Source organism: Protopterus annectens, chromosome 5.part0 (genome assembly GCF_019279795.1).
Source record: "Protopterus annectens isolate FY-2018-M chromosome 5.part0, PAN1.0, whole genome shotgun sequence".
Taxonomy (NCBI): domain Eukaryota; kingdom Metazoa; phylum Chordata; order Ceratodontiformes; family Protopteridae; genus Protopterus; species Protopterus annectens.
In genome coordinates this window covers 1,309,565,794-1,309,584,607 of record NC_056735.1, presented here as the reverse complement: position 1 = coordinate 1,309,584,607, position 18,814 = coordinate 1,309,565,794, and the positions used below count along the sequence as shown (strand labels likewise).

Here is an 18,814-nt window from a genome sequence, read left to right as displayed (position 1 = left end):
GCTGGCAGCATCCGCTTATCCTGCTTTAATATTTCTTGAATAGGTAAATCCAGGATATGGAGCAGAGTTAGAGTGATCAGTCATTTGATTTTTCAAAATTAAGTGAACAATCCTGCTCCCAGTGACACTGTGCACCAGCTTATGCAGCCCAAGAAACATACAACAGAACCCACATGGCACAGTGTGGCATGTTGCATGTTACCGGGATTAGCCATCCCTGAAAACAGCATTTTCCCTTCAAAAAGACACAGTGAGAAAAGTGCAGCACTGCAGAAGAACTCAAAGGACCTAAGCACATAGACTACGATGTAGAAAATCAAGAAACCAGTAAATACAGATGCAATGTTATATTGTCCACTAGCCTCAAGAAATACCACGCAGATTTCATCTGTTGTGTTTACTCTACTTTGTGCAATACACAGCTCATCAGAACATGCTTTCTTTACTAACATTCATAAAACAGTAATGGAACATATTAAGCTCACCATGACAAGTCTTGTTATCAGGGAGAAGGAAATAGCCATTCTGACAGAGACAGTGGTAGCTTCCTGGTTTGTTCTTGCAGATATGATGGCAGCTTCCATTATTCACTTGGCATTCATCAATATCTGTTGCAATAAAATGCATCGCAGCTTAGATTTTTGTAGTGCATCATTCAAGATAGCTGAATCCTCAAAACTGCTCATTAAAATACAAATACAGTAAGATATACATAATATATTAAATATAACCAAGTTATAACACAAAAAGTGAACTTTTATACTACATTTACTAATTTATATGAGGCTGTGCTACCATCTAACACTTGCCTCCTACTAACTACTTATACTGACCCCATGAATTGTGCCTAACACACAATCTACATTAACCAATCAACAAAATAATTGCTGGAAGTTATCAATCCAACAAGAGGAAAAGCTGCTTTACTGTTCAAAACAAAGTCAAACGTCTGATGCAGAAGGCAGCAGCAGCATCTCCAGATTTAATATCACTGGTGGTTCTGACAGAAAACATGAACAAAGCTGTACTTAGTGCCACGTGTATACCATTAACCACCATAGATAAAATGGGTGTGTGTATTAATTACCTACTGCATTTTTAACCAACATGCATTTCATCTGCTTCCATTCACAATGACCTGTTTATCAAGAAAATATTTAGTCATTATGGTTTATGAGCAAGCTAGTACTTACCTCCCTGCAACACCCATGTCAGTGCTTGGAAAGGGATTTCAGTTGATCAGGATAATAATAGTATAGTAGGAAGTGTCTCTCAAATATCATGAATATATATAATGCAAGCACATGTGTGTGTTATTTTATTTTTTTAAAAAAATCATCGAAATTCCCAATTAATTGGAACTGCTGTCATTTATAGTTTTGGGTGTGACCTTAGGAGCAACTATTTCTAGAAGAAGGCTTCTCCCCCCCAAAACCCCCAATATTAGGGGTTTCACATCCACACACTACATTATACACTATATATCACTATCAGTGGTAAAATCAGCAGTTCCAATTAAGGCTTTCAAATAAATGTTTTGCTCAACAAGGTAAATGAATGAAAAATTGCATTAATTGAACTCCAACCCACTGACTGCACAAACCACTGACAAAAAAAGCAAAAAAAAAAAAACTAACACTAACATGTTTTCCAGACAGATAATATGCTTGCACTTGTGTAACTCATAACACAGACATCACACAAGTACAGAAACCACAAAACATCCTACAAACATCAGGAAACAAAAAGGGGACCCCCACTCTTGCATCTCTAATTGTGCAAACTCAAAGACTGCATGGAGGTGGAGATGAAGAAGTTCCCTTCTCTCCCACCGAACCACGGTCTCGTTATAATACAGACACGGTACAATCCACTGGAGTGCAATGTCTGACTGCAGCTTCATCAAAACAATCAAGTGAACAATTGCAGAGATGCCATATATAAATCTTGGCAAAACAGTCTAAGTTGAATGTCCTTTTACTGGTGTTCCCCATTTCCTCATACATCCTAAAAGTGTACTGACGGGTGAACTGGCAGCCCTCTAAAATACTGATAGGTATAAGTGCAGTACGAACATGGACTGTCATCTCTTTAAAAGAGAGGTTCACTTTCATACATCCAAAGTCTGCTGGCATAAGTTCTGGCTTTCCTAGGACTATGAAAAGGATAAGCACACACTAGGAACAAGTTCCCCACAGATGGGTTCAGTTGTTTGGTTCTTGCCTTCCATTAATAAGCCTTCATTCACATGCCCTTAAGTTCTTGTAATATTTGGAACTCATCTGAATCCTGTAACAGACTGTGGAAGAAAGGTACTTGTGAGTCTGGTAGAATAGCTACATTACTGACCTTTTAAGGCCACGGACTAACAACAAAGCAAAAACATTACAAAGTAAGAGCTTAATTAGTAAACAATTACATATCCCATAAGACTAATGTAATAATGTTCTGTGACTTCCTTCTTTAGGTAGTCCTCTGCCATTCATTAGAGATGCTACATGCATTCATCCATTTCTCCTGCGTGTCTATTTAAACACTCGATGTGGACTACATACAGAAGATACAGGAAGTAATCCCAAATGCATCAGAATGAGTCAGAATTGAAAGCTAGTTCCATCTCAAGTTTTGCTTGTGTGTCTATGCATGAATCGGTTGCAGTACAAGGAAATAATAAGGGTAATACAATCGCTTGCATTTTCACTAAAAAAATCACATGCTTCAGTACAATCTGCACATACTTCAGTACAATCTATACTGCTCTGTATAGAAATCAATTTAAATGATTACACAACTTACACAATCCTTGATGTCAGCAAGCTTATACCTTTCACAAAGCCTCACTGACTTTCTCAGTTATAGCAACTGTGTTGAGTGTACTTTCTCTCTCACCTGCACACTTCAAATAATTTTCTTAAGGTCGCACAACCAAGAATAATTGATATAGCAGCAATATTAGGTTTATGCAAATGACAAAATTACTGAAAGATGTGCCAGTTATAAAATCAGCACTAAGACAATGGTGGATGAAGCACTACCACAATAATCAGCATTGCAGGTTTACTGCTATCCATGAATACAGTCGTTGGTGACTGGTTAAAGACTGTACAACAAATTCCAAGTTGTGAAAGTTGCTGGCTCCCGCTCTGGATGTAAAATTATACGTTCTGCACCTCTCCTGTTTGGCATTTATTTTGCAGACATTGATTTACAGGTTACTAGGCCAACAATGACTAGAGCCCAGCCACATACCCCAAACCCCAAACCCATTAAGGTTTTTGCTTTGGGAGGGTAGTATTGAACTATTCAAGGAGTTTATTTCTTTTATGCAAAGGTCAACTGACTTGTTAAGCTTCAGTACTAAGATTTTCTAGAATCCATTTATTTTTTTTTTGGATATTACTGTCCATATTAATAGTTTGGGCAAGTTTAATACAAAAATATAAAAAAAGCCATGCAAAAAGAATTCGATGTTACATAAGAGCAGCATGCACCCCAGACATATCCCCAGGAATGTTCATAGGGGACAGTGTCTTAGGGTTATGGGATTACACACTGATAAGACCTTGTTGGAACATGCTTTGTAGGAGTTTAAGATGGATTTTGTAAGACGTGGGTACACTGAGACAGAGATAGATGCCTGTATACAGATCAGAAAGAAGTCGTCTAGCTAGACCATATTTCTCTGACTTTACTGCTCCTGTAATGACACCTGTTCCTGCATCTGGGAATAATAATAATAGAACTACTAGATGTGTCCTGACATATTCTAGTGACATTAATATAATCACAGATATCCTTAAAAAGAACTGGGATATTATACAGAGCTGTCCTGACCTTGCTAACATAGCAAACAATGAACAGCAGTTTAGTTTTCGTAATGGCATTTCTCTGAAAAGACAACTCTGCTACAGAAATCTAGACTGTGCTGACCTGTTTAATTCTTCATGTTGCGGCACTTTTCCATGTAGGAATTGTAGAGCAAGCCATATATATTCTAGCCATACTTTTGAGCACCCAGTATTGATGCATACCACAGATTTTTCTTTTTACACAGACTGTAGAACAATGTGATTTACTATGTGTTTTGCCAGGAATGTTTTGCCTTTTACATTAGGAAAACAAATTGGTGTTTCAAAGATAAGATTCTTGAACACTTAGGTGAGAATAGGAATGTGAGAGACACTAATGCACTTGCTTTACATGTCCAGAAGTCATGGACACACCATACGTTCAAGTTTTTTGTTTTGGAGACTGTTAAGTTAGGTGTTAGAGGGTAAAATATTAACATCATCACTGAAGCTAGAGAGCAAAGTTGGATACTTGAGAGTTATGATCCTTTAAACCACCAGGTCTAAATGATTCCATGTCCCTGAAACCTTTCCTTAAAATGCGGGGCCCCCTCTTACACTGATTTGCTTCAGGGTTTACAAAATATGTATATTTATTTTTTATTTATTTTATTATTATATAATTTATGTAGGGAAGTGTAACAGCTTTAGAGTGGTTTTGTTTTGCACTGTTTGCAGATGTCATTGTTATGAGATGTATTTTGTACCAGCACTTGCTGATGAGGTGGTGAATATCCTTGGTGATTTATTGTATTTTTGTTTTTATTTGTCAGTTAGAATACGTATTATTGAGCTGGGAAGTGATGCTTTTGTATTTAAGAGACTCTTTGGAAGTTTTTTTATTTGTCTGATGAAGCATTAGTTAAATTCAATGCGAAAGCACTTACCTGTGCAGTGTCGTTGAATAAACGTAATTTTTAAAGTTTCTTTTATTTTTAGTTGCCATGCAGGTTGCAGTAAGTTATATTATCAGATGATATTTATACCTGATAAAAATAGAAAAAGGACATTTCAGTGTTGTGGGACATTCTGAGACAGTTTCTGTCTTTTTTTGGCATACAAAATTAATGAAGTACAACAAAGGCAATAGCTGTAAACTACATACCCACATCTAAACTGGTTCAGCAATACCCATATCTATGGGGACATGATAAAATTAAAGTACTTAGAAGTATGGATTAAAAAGCATTCGGTTATGGCAGCTAAGGATATCTAAGGAACAGACTAAACAAAAAATAACAGAAAAAAACTGAGAAATTGGAAGCTGTTTATGGATATAGATAAAGATACAAGCAGTGAAAATGTTTTAGTCCCTTTAATTTTATTCACAGGTAAGGCATATTTTCATCAACCAAAAAGACGTTTATGGATAGTAATAAACAGTTGAATCATTTTATCTGGGGGGAGGGGCAACTGTCAAGTGGGACAAGTTCCTCCTTCCAATAGAAAAAGGTGGTTTGACATTACCTGATTTGAAGAGATATTTCAGAGCTACACAGTTAATGCTCCTATACATAACATAGGATTGTAAATGTTGGAGGTGTATGATGGAAGAAAGAAGAAGGTGGGAACTTACTGTTTGGGAGTATAACGAGTTACCAGACTTCAAAAATTCCCTGCAGGCTAGTCTGTCAGAAAGACTGGGTGAGCAAATTGGTGTAACTAAGGAAATTATTATTCTGAGATAGGATACCGAATCGGAATTGCCTAGACATAGTAAGGCCTTGCTGAGTTTAATTCTGGTGGCTGCCAAAAAAAAAAGCAATTAACAGAAAATGGAAATCAAAGACTAAACCAACTGTACTAGAAGTAGTGAATATAGTAACAGAGATAAAAGAACCAGGAGTGGGATCTTTTGAACAAGGTAGATGCAAATTACATAGAAAAAAGTTTGAATTGCGGGAGCAATACATGAGGAATCATGTTTTGGAGGAGGAATGAGGTTTAATTGAAGGCCAGAATTGAATGTACAGTATAGATTAGAAAATGATGTATAATGTTTGCAAGTGAAAAAATGTTTCAATATGGTTTGTTTTCATTTATATAAATTTATGACTGCCTATGTCATAAGTGATAACTCAATAAAGATGCTTCGTGTTTAAAAGAAAAGGGACATGGGGGCCATGATAACTCAAAGATATTTCTTGTTTAAAAGAAAAGGGACATGGGGGCCACAGTGGGGGAAAATTTACAATTCCCTATCCTATTCTCAAGGTTTTATTTGAATATGGTCAGGGATGAACCCTGTTTTACTTAGATGGAGAACCTATTTCATAGCACAGGAATCCTTCAGAACACATCTCTCTCTCGCATGTTTTGTTTACATCACAAGTGAAGTTTAGATCAATGGATCTAATGCTTCATGTGCAACAGATCCATCAGGGCTAGGTCTGGGGAAACCCTGTAAGCCAGGCAAAGATACCCTCGCAGCAGCCTGTACAGACTGAAAACAGAGGCAGAGCCTTTAGGTGATCAGTGTAGGATACGATAGTCATGCCCTAAATTTTCTTGGTGAGAAATGTTTGGGGGTGTTCCAACTGTTGCAAGTATCTGGTTAGGCACATGCCAAAGGGGGCAGCATACTCAATGATAGGTCTGACAGTGGCCAAGTAGAATAGTACTTGCTTGGACCTGGATGTCAATTTATCTGTAATGTGGCAAAAAGTACAGTTGTGTACACCTACCATAAATGTAGATGTTAGAGTGTCTTCACTGTTGCAGTCATGACTGTAGGGTTCTCCCCTGCCGGCAGGCAGCCCTCGGTTGGCCAGAATCCCAAAGTCTGGGTCCGGCGTCGGCTGTTCAACCATGCTTCCTGATGTCAGAGCGCCAGGAGTATAAAGCTGACAGCCGACGCCATCTTCTCCAGTTTTTCTTGCCCCAGATGTCAGGAGTCCCAAAATGAAAAAGGTCCCATAAGCTATGCAAATACACCTCAGAAGAATGGTGAAAAAAGAAAATACACAAAAGCAAAAATAAGAGGGGACAGGAGGGTGGGAAACCCAGACTGCAACAGTGAAGACACTCGAACATCTACATTTATGGTAGGTGTACACAACTGTACTATGTTCATCGTGTTTCACTTTTGCAGTCATGACTGTAGGGTAGAATCCCAAAGCTGAAAGAAAGGGAGGAGGTCATAAAGAAGAAGGGGCGGCTAAAAGGCCCTGCAAGACTGCAGAGGCAAAGCCTGCCCTAGACTTAGAGTAGAGAGGTAGATTGTAGTGCTTTGAAAAAGTATGCACTGAACTCCAAGTTGCAGCTTCCAAAATGTCCTTGGTAGGAACTCCCCTGAGGAAGGCCGCAGAAGTGGCAGCAGCTCTGGTGGAATGAGTCCGTATACTCCCTGGGATTTGCTTTCCATGGTGAGAATAACAAAATCTGATTCCATGAGTAATCCATTTAGAAATGGTCTGTTTTGAAATGGCTTTACCTTGAAGCATAAGAAACAAACAATTGTTCTGATTTTCTGATGTCCTTGGTTCTGTTCAGGTAAAAACGTAGTTGTCTGTGTACATCCAAGGAATGTAGGATCCTTTCCCCTTTATTTTGAGGAGTGGGAAAAAAGGTTGGCAAGTGGATAGTTTGATTTAAAGCCACTTTGGAAACCACCTTAGGCATGAAGGTAGGATTAGTCCTCAAAGATACCCTGTCTTGATGAAAAATAATATATGGTTCCACAGCCATAAGAGCTTGTAACTCTGAAACTCTCCTGGCAGAGGTTAGGGCTAACAGGATAGCTGTCTTCCAAGATAAAAACTTGATGTCAGAAGAGGCAGCAGGCTCAAAAGGAGGCAAGGTTAGTATTTCCAAAACATAGTTGAGATCCCAAGTAGGAATGGGAGGAGATCTAGGAGGTCTTAAGTTCTTAGCTCCTCTGAGAAACTGTCTCATGAGCTGGTGGGAAAAGATGGGAGGGTCTGTATTATAATGAGCAGAAATAGCAGAGGCATGTATCTTAATGGAAGAGAAAGAGAGACCCTTATGTAAGAGATCTGTCAAGTAAAGTAAAATTAAAGTAATGTTAGGAAGAAGAGGATCAGAATCCTGAGCCTGCATCCAGGAACAAAATCTTTTCCATTTTCCTGCATAAGATTTTCTAGTGCTAGGACGTCTGGCTTCTAAAATGACATCCATAACCTGCTTGGGCAGTAAAGAAGAAATCAAAGGCCCTGGATAAACCAGGCCGCCAGGCTGAGAGTTCTGACATGAGAGTGTAAAACCTGACCCTGATGCTGGGACAGAAGGTTCGGATACGGAGGTAAAACCCAAGGGGGCTCCAGGCATAGGTTTTTTAGAGTTGGATACCAAAACTGCAGAGGCTAATTTGGAGCCAGCAAGATTATCATCTTGGGCTTGTCTTGTTTTATCTTCAATAAAACCCGTGGAAGAAGAAGAGGTGGAAAGGCATATCCTGAGAGGTTCCTCCAACTGAATGACAGGGCATCCACTTTCCAAGCTTCTCTGTGGAAAGTCCTGGTGCAAAAATTCTGTAGCTGATGATTGAGATGGGATGCAAAGAGGTCTATGTGAGGACATCCCCAGACTGCTGTTATCATCCTAAATATTTTGGTGTCTAGCATCCACTCATGTGGATCCGAAAGGTTTCTGCTCAGACTGCCTGCCAGGATGTTTTGCTTCCCTGGTAGAAACTGAGCTTGAAGATCCAGATTGCAAGCTAGAGCTGTGTTCCATAGATCCATGGTTAGTCTGCAAAGGGGGTAGGAATGAGATCCACCTTGCTTGTTTATGTACCACATAACTGTGGTGTTGACTGTCTGTATTAGTAGTTGTCCTGGTTGTAAAAGATTCGTGAAGGCCAATAGGGCTTTCTGAACGGCTAACATTTCCTTTAAATTGATATGCAGGTGCATCTGATCCTTTGTCCAAAGGCCCTGCAGACAATTGCTCTGAAAATGGGCTCCCCAAGCATAATCCGAGGCATCCGTGGTTAGAATCTGAGTGGCAGGAGGCAGATGGAAGGCTTTCCCTTTGTTTAAAGCACATGCCCTGGACCACCAAAGAAATTCCTTTTGAAGGCAAGGAAGGACGGAGATCAGTATGTCTAAACTGTGGCAATGCTGAGACCATACACTTTTTAGGTACCACTGTATTTTCCTCATGTGTAGTCTTGCATATGGTACGAGAAGGATGCAGAAGGCCATGCAACCCAAAGCCTGCAGGAATTTCCTTGCAGATAGTTGAGTTAGAGTTGCCAAGGTTTTGAAGGTTGAAGCCAGCTGTAATTGTTTTTCGGATGTCAGAAATGCCATCTGGGTCGTGGTGTTTAGAAGTCCACCCAGAAAAGTTATCTGCTTTGATGGTGTCAAATTTGAATTTATGTTTACAGAGAATCCCAGGAACTTGAGGAGGTTCTGTACAAATTCTAGATGCTGGAGTAAGACAGCCTTGCTGTCTGCCTGAATTAGACAATCGTCCAGATAAGGGTAAATTTGAATTCCCTTGAGTCTGCAGTAAGCTACTACTGGAGACAGGCATTTGGTGAAGACCCTGGGTGCAGTAGACAATCCAAAGGGCAGCGCAGAGAATTGAAAGTGCCTCGATCCGGCCTTGAACCCTGACGTATTTTCTGTGATCCTGCCTGATGGGAATGTGTAAATATGCCTCCTTTAAATCCAAAGTTACCATCCATGCATCTTTGGACAGCATTGGAAGTAGCTGCTGTAGAGTAAGCATCTTGAATTTTGGAATCTCTAGGAAGGTGTTCAAGACCGACAGATCCAGAATGGGTCTCCATGAGTTTTGCTTCCTTGGAACTAGAAAGAGCCTGGAGTAAAAACCTTTTCCCATCTCTGAAAGAGGAACCAGTTCTATGGCATTCATAGCCAAAAGAGCTTCCACCGGATTTAATGCCTCCGTCCATTGATGTTTTGGAAGGTCTGGCCATCCGCTTGGCCTTGGCAAGGTATGAAAATGGAATTTGTAACCTCTTAAAACCACATCCAAAACCCATTTGTCTTGGGTTATCCGAGTCCAATTTTGATAAAAAAGAGAGAGTTTTCCTCCGAGGGGGGCTTCCAGGCAAGAAGTTCCTGTAGCCCAACAGAGGGAGTCATTGAGTTTGTTTCCTTTGAGATTGTGACCTGTCCTCACCTCCCCTAGGGGTGGAAGCAGTCCGCTGTCTTGGTCTATAAGCAGCTTGTGTTTGAGGCCTCCCTCTGGAGCGTCTATATCTACCCCTCTGAGGCCTGTCTGAAGTGAGAAAGGACCAATGTTTTTGAAGGCCAATTCCTGCTAAATCTAGGTGGCTGTACTTGTAAGAAATCTTTAACTGTTTGCATGGATTTTGCCTTATCCTCCATCTTTTTAATCACCTCTTCAGCTTTTGATCCAAACAAAACATTATGCTGAACCAGAGCATCCAATAATTTAGCCTTTACTTGTTCAGGTAAATTTTGTTCCTTTAGCCATGCATGCCTTCTAATGACTGTGCCAGAGGCCGCAGCGAAGCCTCCAAGGCATCAAATACACAGTGTAAACCATGCTTCCCAACCTGTTCAGTGGCATGCAGTAAAAGTCATGTAATTCCTTATCTGCACAGGCAGAGATGGCAGTAAGCTTTTGTTTTAAGACAGACAAGAGAAATTGTTGGTATTTAAACATATGAAACTGACAGTTTAAAGCCCTAATGGACAAAGTGGCAAAAGTGTACACCTTTTTGCCCCATCTTTCTAAGGATCGAGAATCCTTTTCAGTAGGTATAGGATTTTTGGCAGAAGCGGCCTTAACTCCCTTAGGACCCTGAGAAATGGTTTCAGGGTCAGCAGCAGGGTTCTTGTATAAAAACTGACGGGAATCAGGAACCCTGTAATATCTATCAGGCTTAAAAGGAGCAGGAGGAAAACAGTCAGGAGTTAAGGTAGCCTCTGAAAAGGCATCATCCACAATATCCAAAAGAGGAGGAATAGCCAGGGGTCTATGTTGGGGAACAAGAAGAAAATCCCTCAGTCGTTTCTTGGATTCCGAATACTCCTGTCCTTCCCAGTGGAAATGTTCCCTCATTTCATGCAAAGTTTCCCCAAAAGAGAAATCCTCAGGGGGAGAAGCTGAAGGAATGGATTATTCAGCATCAGAATCCTGATAAGGAGGGAAATAATATTCCTGATCAGAAGAAGAAACTGAGGAAACAGAAGCCTGATCCGAGGAATCATAATAAACATCCTGCCTTGGCCTTTTGTCTGGAGGGGGATGTGAACCCCTAATCATAGTAAGTAAATCCTCTGCCATCTTGAGTAACTGTTTCTGTGACTTGGGAGCCGGTTCAGAAGAGGCCTGTGTTGAAGTCTTTGATTTTGAAGGAGTCTTTGCCTTTGTCTTTGGCTTTGCCTTTACTAGTAGCTGAGTAGGTCTGAAACCCCCTTCGGAAGCCGGTACCTGCACAGCGGCTCCGGACCCATCCAAAAGAGCATTGTCCGAAGGTCCTGCAACAGAAATATTTAAAGGCCTGGTTGGCTCCTCATGAGAGTCCGTTTCGGCCGTCGGTTCTGAAATGGCCGACAGGGGCTGCAAAAGCGCCTCACTGATGATGGCCGAACCTGAAGCTGGCTCCACTTGTGCACTATCATCAGATTTGGACCTCGGAGGCCTGTCTTTATCCTTGCGACGTTTGTGAACTCCGGGAGCCGAGACCGTATCAGACGACATTTTGTAGTTAAAGCGCCTACCAAAGTAATGAAAAGCAAAATCGTACCTTCGCTTAATTGTACGTTGATTGAATATAGCACAAAACCGACAACTAGCTACGTCGTGGTCAGGGCCTAAGCAAGGAATACAGTAAGAATGAAAATCCTTATGAGGTATTTGCTTCCCACATGAAATACAATTATTAACTTTTTCTGACATCGGAGTGGAGCAAGAAAAAGGTTTACCCAACGGGGTACTTAGCTTTGCGTGGAGAAGAAAGTCTTCGGACCGAAGTATAAAGAAAAATTAGTCAGGAGTCAGCCGACCGGCAATTGCGAACTGCTATCACCGCACGGCAAGAAAGACTGGAGAAGATGGCATCGGCTGTCAGCTTTATACTCCTGATGCTCTGACGTCAGGAAGCATGGTTGAACAGCTGACGCCGGACCCAGACTTTGGGATTCTGGCCAACCGAGGGCTGCCTGCCGGCAAGGGAGAACCCTACAGTCATGACTGCAACAGTGAAACACGATGAACATCAGAATGATTTTCTTACTGCCTTAGCTACTTGTTGGTCAAATGCCAGATTGTTGCCTACATATGTTCCCTGATCCCTTACTACTGTGTCAACAGTTTGGGGTATTTTACTGATGGAGTAATTAAATTGGGTGGACAGTTTCCACACAGGGAATTACAATGCATTTTTTGGCATTGAGCTTTAAGCCTTGGCATTGGCAACAGTCATCTGTATGTATTAAACCAGACTGCAAGATGTTGGTGTCTTGGGAGGAATCTATAATAGCTCCCAATTTACAGTCACCTGCAAACTTGGTGAGTCAGAGGCCTTGAATGTTAAGCCTTGACTTGCAAGAAGTAGATGCCAAATAGGAGCAGGTCCAGCACAGAGCCCTCGGGTACTCCGCTGTGGCCTGTCTCTTGGTGGAGGTGGGCTCACCGATCCTAACTTCTTTGTCCTGTCTCTGAGACGGCTGGAAATTCAGTGAGTTATGTAGTGATTTACGCCTAGCTCAGATAAGTTGTCAACAATGCCTGAGTGTGGTATTGTATCAAATTCCTTGGTCAGGTCAAGATATGCAGTATGCACCTGTTTTACTCTCATCCATTGCCATAGTAACCCTCTCAAAGAGGTCTACAAGGCATGACCTTCCTTTAACAAAGCCAAACTGGGCTGCGTCCAATGCCTGAAAGTTACCATGGTCCTTATTTATCATTTCCATGATAATTTATTCCATGGCTTTGCATATTAGGCTTGTTGACTGATGAGACTCTAGTTCACTGAACTGGTTAATGGTCTGCCCTTGCCGGAGGGAATGACTGTTGCAGTCCTACGTTCACTTGGAACATAGCCTGTTTTGAGGCTGTAGTTGAAATATACCTCAAGTGGTCCTGATGGGTTATGTTTTAGAATGTTCAGAAGGCAACCAGGTATTGTCAGGACCCACAGAGGAGGTGTTCTTGGCTTTAGCGAGTGCTGCCAGGACCTGATCCCTGTTAACATTTGGGGGAAGTATGTCAGAGGGGATTTCACTAAGAGGAGACAAGAGGGAGTGGGGGATGAAGTTTGAGCTGAATTTATCAGCCAGTAGATTTGCTATGATACCATGGTCAGTGAAGGTGGTATTGTTCACCACTAGTTCAGCACACTACTGTGCGTTACCTTTAAAGTTCCAGACGTAGCTGTAGAAGGGCTTGTGATTGTCCTCACCCTGCGTGGCTAACCTGATTTCATAGTTTGTCCTGTTGGACTTGGACCTTTTAGTTTCTTGTTTAGTTCTATAAAAGAGCATCTGTCTTTAAGAGAGCTGTTCTTTCAGAGTCTGGGCAGAAGGTTCTCTTTTTATTACATACCCTGTTTAGATGAGGATTTCACCAGTGGGGTTTGTTTCAGTGTTTGTTTTAGGTTTATTTCTGGTACATCCAGCAGCCTCTATGCAGCCATTTGCATGTTTGTATAGGAACTTTGTGAATAATTCTGTGTAGGTAGCAGTGGTCTTGGGGGTTAAAAAGGGGTCCCTGAATTTTGGCAAACTGTCACTTAATATGCAATTTCCCTTAAAATAGTTCCTAACTGTTGCTGGTTTATCTGGGTTTTCTGGGTTGATACTTACTTCAAAGGAGATAGCTTTGTGATCTGACATCACTAGTTGGGATGTGACATAGGTGGGGGTGCAATACTCTCCCATATTGAAGAGTACCAGATCACGTAGGTTTGAGTGTTCTTGACAACCTCGTTTGTATGCAGGATTTTTTTCCCTCCAATGAAAATATGTATTTACATTTCTTGCAAACTATGTTACTTTCTTTAAATGATTAACTAGTTGTCTGAGAGTATTAGACAACTGTTATATTGCCTTAGAATGCCCAGATATACCAAGCTGGCCACAGAGACATTAGGAACAGTACTGTAGTAGGATGTGTTGTTTAGAATTAAGAATCGAGTTTTAACAGGGTTCTCCATATGGTAATTTCTGGGGTTAAGGGAAGGATACTGTATAGTGCTATTCAATGCTAGCTGCTCTAATCTTAATTCCACACAATGAAACTCTGGTTAACAAGTTTCAGATCCAATTCTAACTTTATACAGAAAATTTTCTCTCTAGATGTCTGCTACTAAGCAGGGCACTGCCAACCACTGCTGTGTAGTGGGCAGGTCTGTTGAGACTTCCCTGAGTTATAGCAGAGAAAAAAAACTTGAAAACTAACTCCTATGCCCTCTAGCCAATAAACAGCCAACTTTGAGCTCTCTGGAGTGCTTCACAATTGACATAGAAAAACTAAATACCTTCTACCAAAAGATGAATTATCTTAGAATTTCTTAATGTAAAAGTACACCAAAAGTAGCTATCAATTGAAGATTAAGCAGCAATCAACAACCAAAATGGCAGTCCTCTAAAACGCAGCTTCCTAGTCCACATCCCAGAAGTCTGGTTGACCAGGTTTGATTATGACTGCAAACTGGGCACTGTTACCCATTCACCCACTGATTGAAAATAGCTCCAAGCAATGGCTGAAATATGCATGTACATATTGCACCAAAAATTGTCTGAAACTAAATGAGAAAAAGTGCAACATAGTAGTGTTTGCCTTTTGGCAGAAGAGATGATCCAACCTCATATATTATAAATGGTACGCCTTTTCAGATATATATGGTTATAAGAAACCTAATTACTTTCATGTGGATAACTCTCTCATTTGATCATTGTGTTTCCTCCACACTAAATAAATCCTTCTGTCTTGCACAATTAATTTCTAAGGGAATATCTTCAAGACCCAAAGAAGTCATCCTACCACTGTACTCCATTAGCAGACCCATCACTGAATACAGTACCCCCTTTATTATGTCACAAATCCAAGCATATCACTCAACTTGAAAGGCCCCAAAGATTTCTACCTAAGAAAATTAAAGGTCATAAATTTTTTTAACTATCCTGACAGATTAGCATAAGTCTCCTTGTACTCAGTAGGCTACATGTTGCTGCAAGTTGACCTGTGTCTTGCTTTCTAAGCCATGAAAGACAAAGTCCTATTTCACCCTCCTTTCTTCACAAAAACAGTGACTCTATAAACACCCACACTAAGGACCTAAATCTACAAAGACAAATAAACAGGACTCACTGAAGGATAGGTGCCTAACTTAACATATTCCTAGCATATGGAACAAGTTACCACTACAAGTCAAACAAAAAAACTACTTTTGCTACTTTGAAGGCTAGTCTTGATGACTCAATGGGTAGACAAATTTACACCAGGGTTGCCATGTACAGCTCTATCTGAATTGTGAGGTGAGCACTATTAAGTGTTTGAAAAAGGAAAATAAAGAACTTAAGTTTGTTTGCTTAAAGGTATATATGGCTAGGTATCTTATAAAGGTCATCATAACCACTTGCCTATTATGTTCCCATGTTCCTATCAATGATTCTTGAAATGTATCCGGTTCCAAGTGCAGATTTCACATTTCTGTTACTATTAACTACTTACAAGGAAAAAGATCTTCCATAACCAGTTACCTACCTGGATAGCAAACATTTTATTTCATCTTTCAAAGTTATTACAAATAACTTCTTGAAGGGTAACTTGCTTTACATACAGCACAGGACCCTTTGTGCATTCTGGAGGGTCTTCAAATCTGCCGCTAAGTATTAGGCAAGTACCCCACAATCTACCCAAATGTTTCATAATCATACAAGAGAAGTAGAACAGCTCTGTATCGAGGACTACCATAACAAGACTGGTGTACTGGTTGTCCTGTTCTGTAAATTAAAGTCCCCGAACAGGAGCAGCTGTACGGACAGTCTGCTTCAAGGCTGGACAAAGTATACCAGGCAGTGTTATTTGTTTCTGTGTCTGCAAACAGGATTAGGATTGCTGGTATAAGGACACCTTAAATATGCAACGGCAGTTTAATACAATTCTGTAAAGCAAGCCTTAGGACTTCATCCTTTGTCTCAGCTATGTTATTTTGATTGACGATACCTCAAATGAATTCCCATAAACAAGAAGTGATACAAGGAACAATATGAGGAAGTCTAATCAGCTGCCCTATGACTCAGGCAGTAACTGTGTGTGATTTACAGACAAGGAGGACTGAAAACAGCACACAGGAGTGTTCCTAGGTACCACAGCAGGGAAAAGCCTGGCAGTACCTGCTTTTGCCCCTGCAAACTGCAAACAAGCCTTAATGGCTAAAAGTTTTAGTGCTTTTTGCTAAATTACTCTGTTTGGAAAAAATGTTTTTACAAGCTTGGCAGAAGCAAAGATTAGCATTAAGAGAAGCAATTTGTTCTGCTCAGACAGGATCCCACTCAGCCTTGAGCCAGCTAATGTTTATTTAGAAGCTGCAAATATTTTTTTGACAATCTTTAACTGCCTGTTTTAAATAACACAAAGTTACTGTATGTGTAAAGCCACATTAGATCTTTCCAAATTAACAGAAAAACTCTATACATGTAACCAAGTTCAATTTTTGAGAGCATTGAGGTCAGAATATGTGAACAACTGCCTATAATACTTGAAATATATTTATTTATATAACTTGTTTAGAAATAGTCATCTAAAAATGTTGTAAGGAGCAACAGTGAAAATAATGAACAGGTGTCAAGTGTTATCACCTTATACAAAAGGTTCCTTGCATGATCAGTTCACTTATCTAAATAGTAAAAAGTGTGTGTGTGTGTGTATTTATATATATATATATATATATACACACACACAGCATAACGAAGCCATCTCAAATATACTTAATACAGTTTAATGGACTACCTCATAGAATACCCCTCAAAAAATAAGAGACATCAAGACAACAGGAAACATGTTTTGAAGTATACTACTACTTTGTAAGTCAAAACTAACTTACTTGTGAATCTTCTATTTCCAAGGACTTTCCAAGGACTTTTTTTCTTTATAGTTGGGCAAAAGACTATTACATGTATAGCTTTCTGGGTCAGAACTCCAAAATTCAGTTTCAGAATGATAGGGGATGTAAATTCCAGATGAGTTGCTTCAAACGTCTAGTTGGAATGCTTTGTCTACAGCGATTATGCAAATGGTGTTGAAAGAGCTTGCTAAATACTGTTCCCGATGGGAAGAAAAAGAACAGGCATCCATCTTCCTAGTATCCTGCAGTCCTTAAGGGTACGCAGCATACGCTGCTGAGCGCTGGAAGTCACTTTTTTCTCTAGTTTAATCTTTTGCTCTTGTATTTGATAACTAGCACTACCGTTTCTGCATTTAAGTGTGACATGCATAATTCGTCTACCTACAGGAAGTACATGGTGAAATCTACAAGTTCCTAGAACTAAGCAAGAAGTCCAGAAGTGTAAGAATATGGAAGAATACATATTTTATTGGTTACTGATAACTGTTTATTGTTGGACACAACCAGCTGTTTCAGGACTATAGAGTTAGCACAGGAAGCACTTAAAGATCCTAGATTCCTTTTAATATCTACCTTTCTAGTAATGTTAAAGCTCAAATTCCCCATCAAAAAAGGAATATGATACTTTTAATTAAATGTCGAAGTCTGAAGCTAAATACATTTTATTGCTCCACTTCACATGAGGTTGGCTTCCTTAAGAGAATTAGATCAATCCCTTAGCCTCAGTTCCTTGTACCCCTAACATGGTCCCTCTAAATTTTCATTCCCACAGCTTTAGGGCTTCAACATTCTGACTTGCTTTCCCTTAAACAGCACCACACAATTTTGTATTTATTTAAAAAAGCAACACCTTTCATTCCTGAGTATGTAATCCTTTTTGGTGGGAGTAGTGGCAGAGAAGGGAAGTGCTTTTCTACTTTTAAATCAGGTTTCATGAGAAATCTTTGCCAAACAGCCATATGACTGTTCCATGCTTTGTCATCTGAGCATTTCAGATTATCATAATGATGAAAAATGGCTCCCATGATGTTTTACAACAAGCTGCAGTGTCGTCTGTCTCTCTCTAAGTCATCCAAACTTAGTAATATGGCATAGCACCAAAACAACAAAAAAAAGGACCGCTTCTTATGTTTCTGTGATGTAGCATAACTCTGGTCAGCAGGACCACAGATATGGCAGGCACTGATTATTTGCAATTATACAAACCCCCCCCCCCATTAATATTCAAAAACGTGCACGCTGATTGGTCAGCGTGCACGTTATAAATCGAGTTATAGTAATGGAAAAAGGTCTGGTCGCCCGGACTTTTTCCATTACTATAACTCTTTTTTTCTCACTGTTTCGCTATATTAAACAAGTTTAATATAGCGAGACACCTTTAAAAAAAGCAACGGAGATTCTCTGTTGCTTTTTTAAAGCTGTCTCGCTATGTTAAACTCCTTTAACATAGCGAGACAGTTTTTAAAAAGCAGTGGAGGTCTTGCTTTCTCCATTGCTTTTTTCAACACTGTCTCGTCATGTTAAATGGGTTTTAACATACCGAGACAGCTTTAAAAAAAAGCAACGGAGATTCTCCGTTGCTTTTTTTAAAGCTGTCTCGCTATGTTAAACCCATTTAACTTAGCAAAATAGTTTGTAAAAAGCAACGGAGATCTTGCTTTATCCATTGCTTTTTTCAAAACTGTCTCGCTATGTTAAATAGGTTTAACATACAGAGACAGCTTTAAAAAAAGCAACAGAGATTCTCCGTTGCTATTTTTAAAGCTGTCTCGCTATGTTAAACCCATTTAACATAGCGAAAACAGTTTGTAAAAAACAACGGAGATCTTGCTTTCTCCGTTGCTTTTGCCCACAGATCTGATGTACTGCGTAAGCATATGCATGTGCAGTGCAGTACATCAGAACTGCCGCAGAATACCAGACAGCT

General features: G+C 40.0%; 1 protein-coding gene across 4 annotated transcripts in view; it reads right to left on the bottom strand.

Annotated features, from left to right (window-relative positions):
* GAS6 (growth arrest specific 6) overlaps positions 1-18,814 on the bottom strand; it is a 989,702-nt gene that overhangs the window by 396,406 nt on the left and 574,482 nt on the right. For all 4 annotated transcript variants that reach the window (XM_044071118.1, XM_044071116.1, XM_044071119.1 and 1 more), the window contains one exon: positions 486-608. In XM_044071118.1, coding sequence (XP_043927053.1) covers positions 486-608 — 123 coding nt within the window. The remainder of the gene's footprint in view (positions 1-485; positions 609-18,814) is intronic.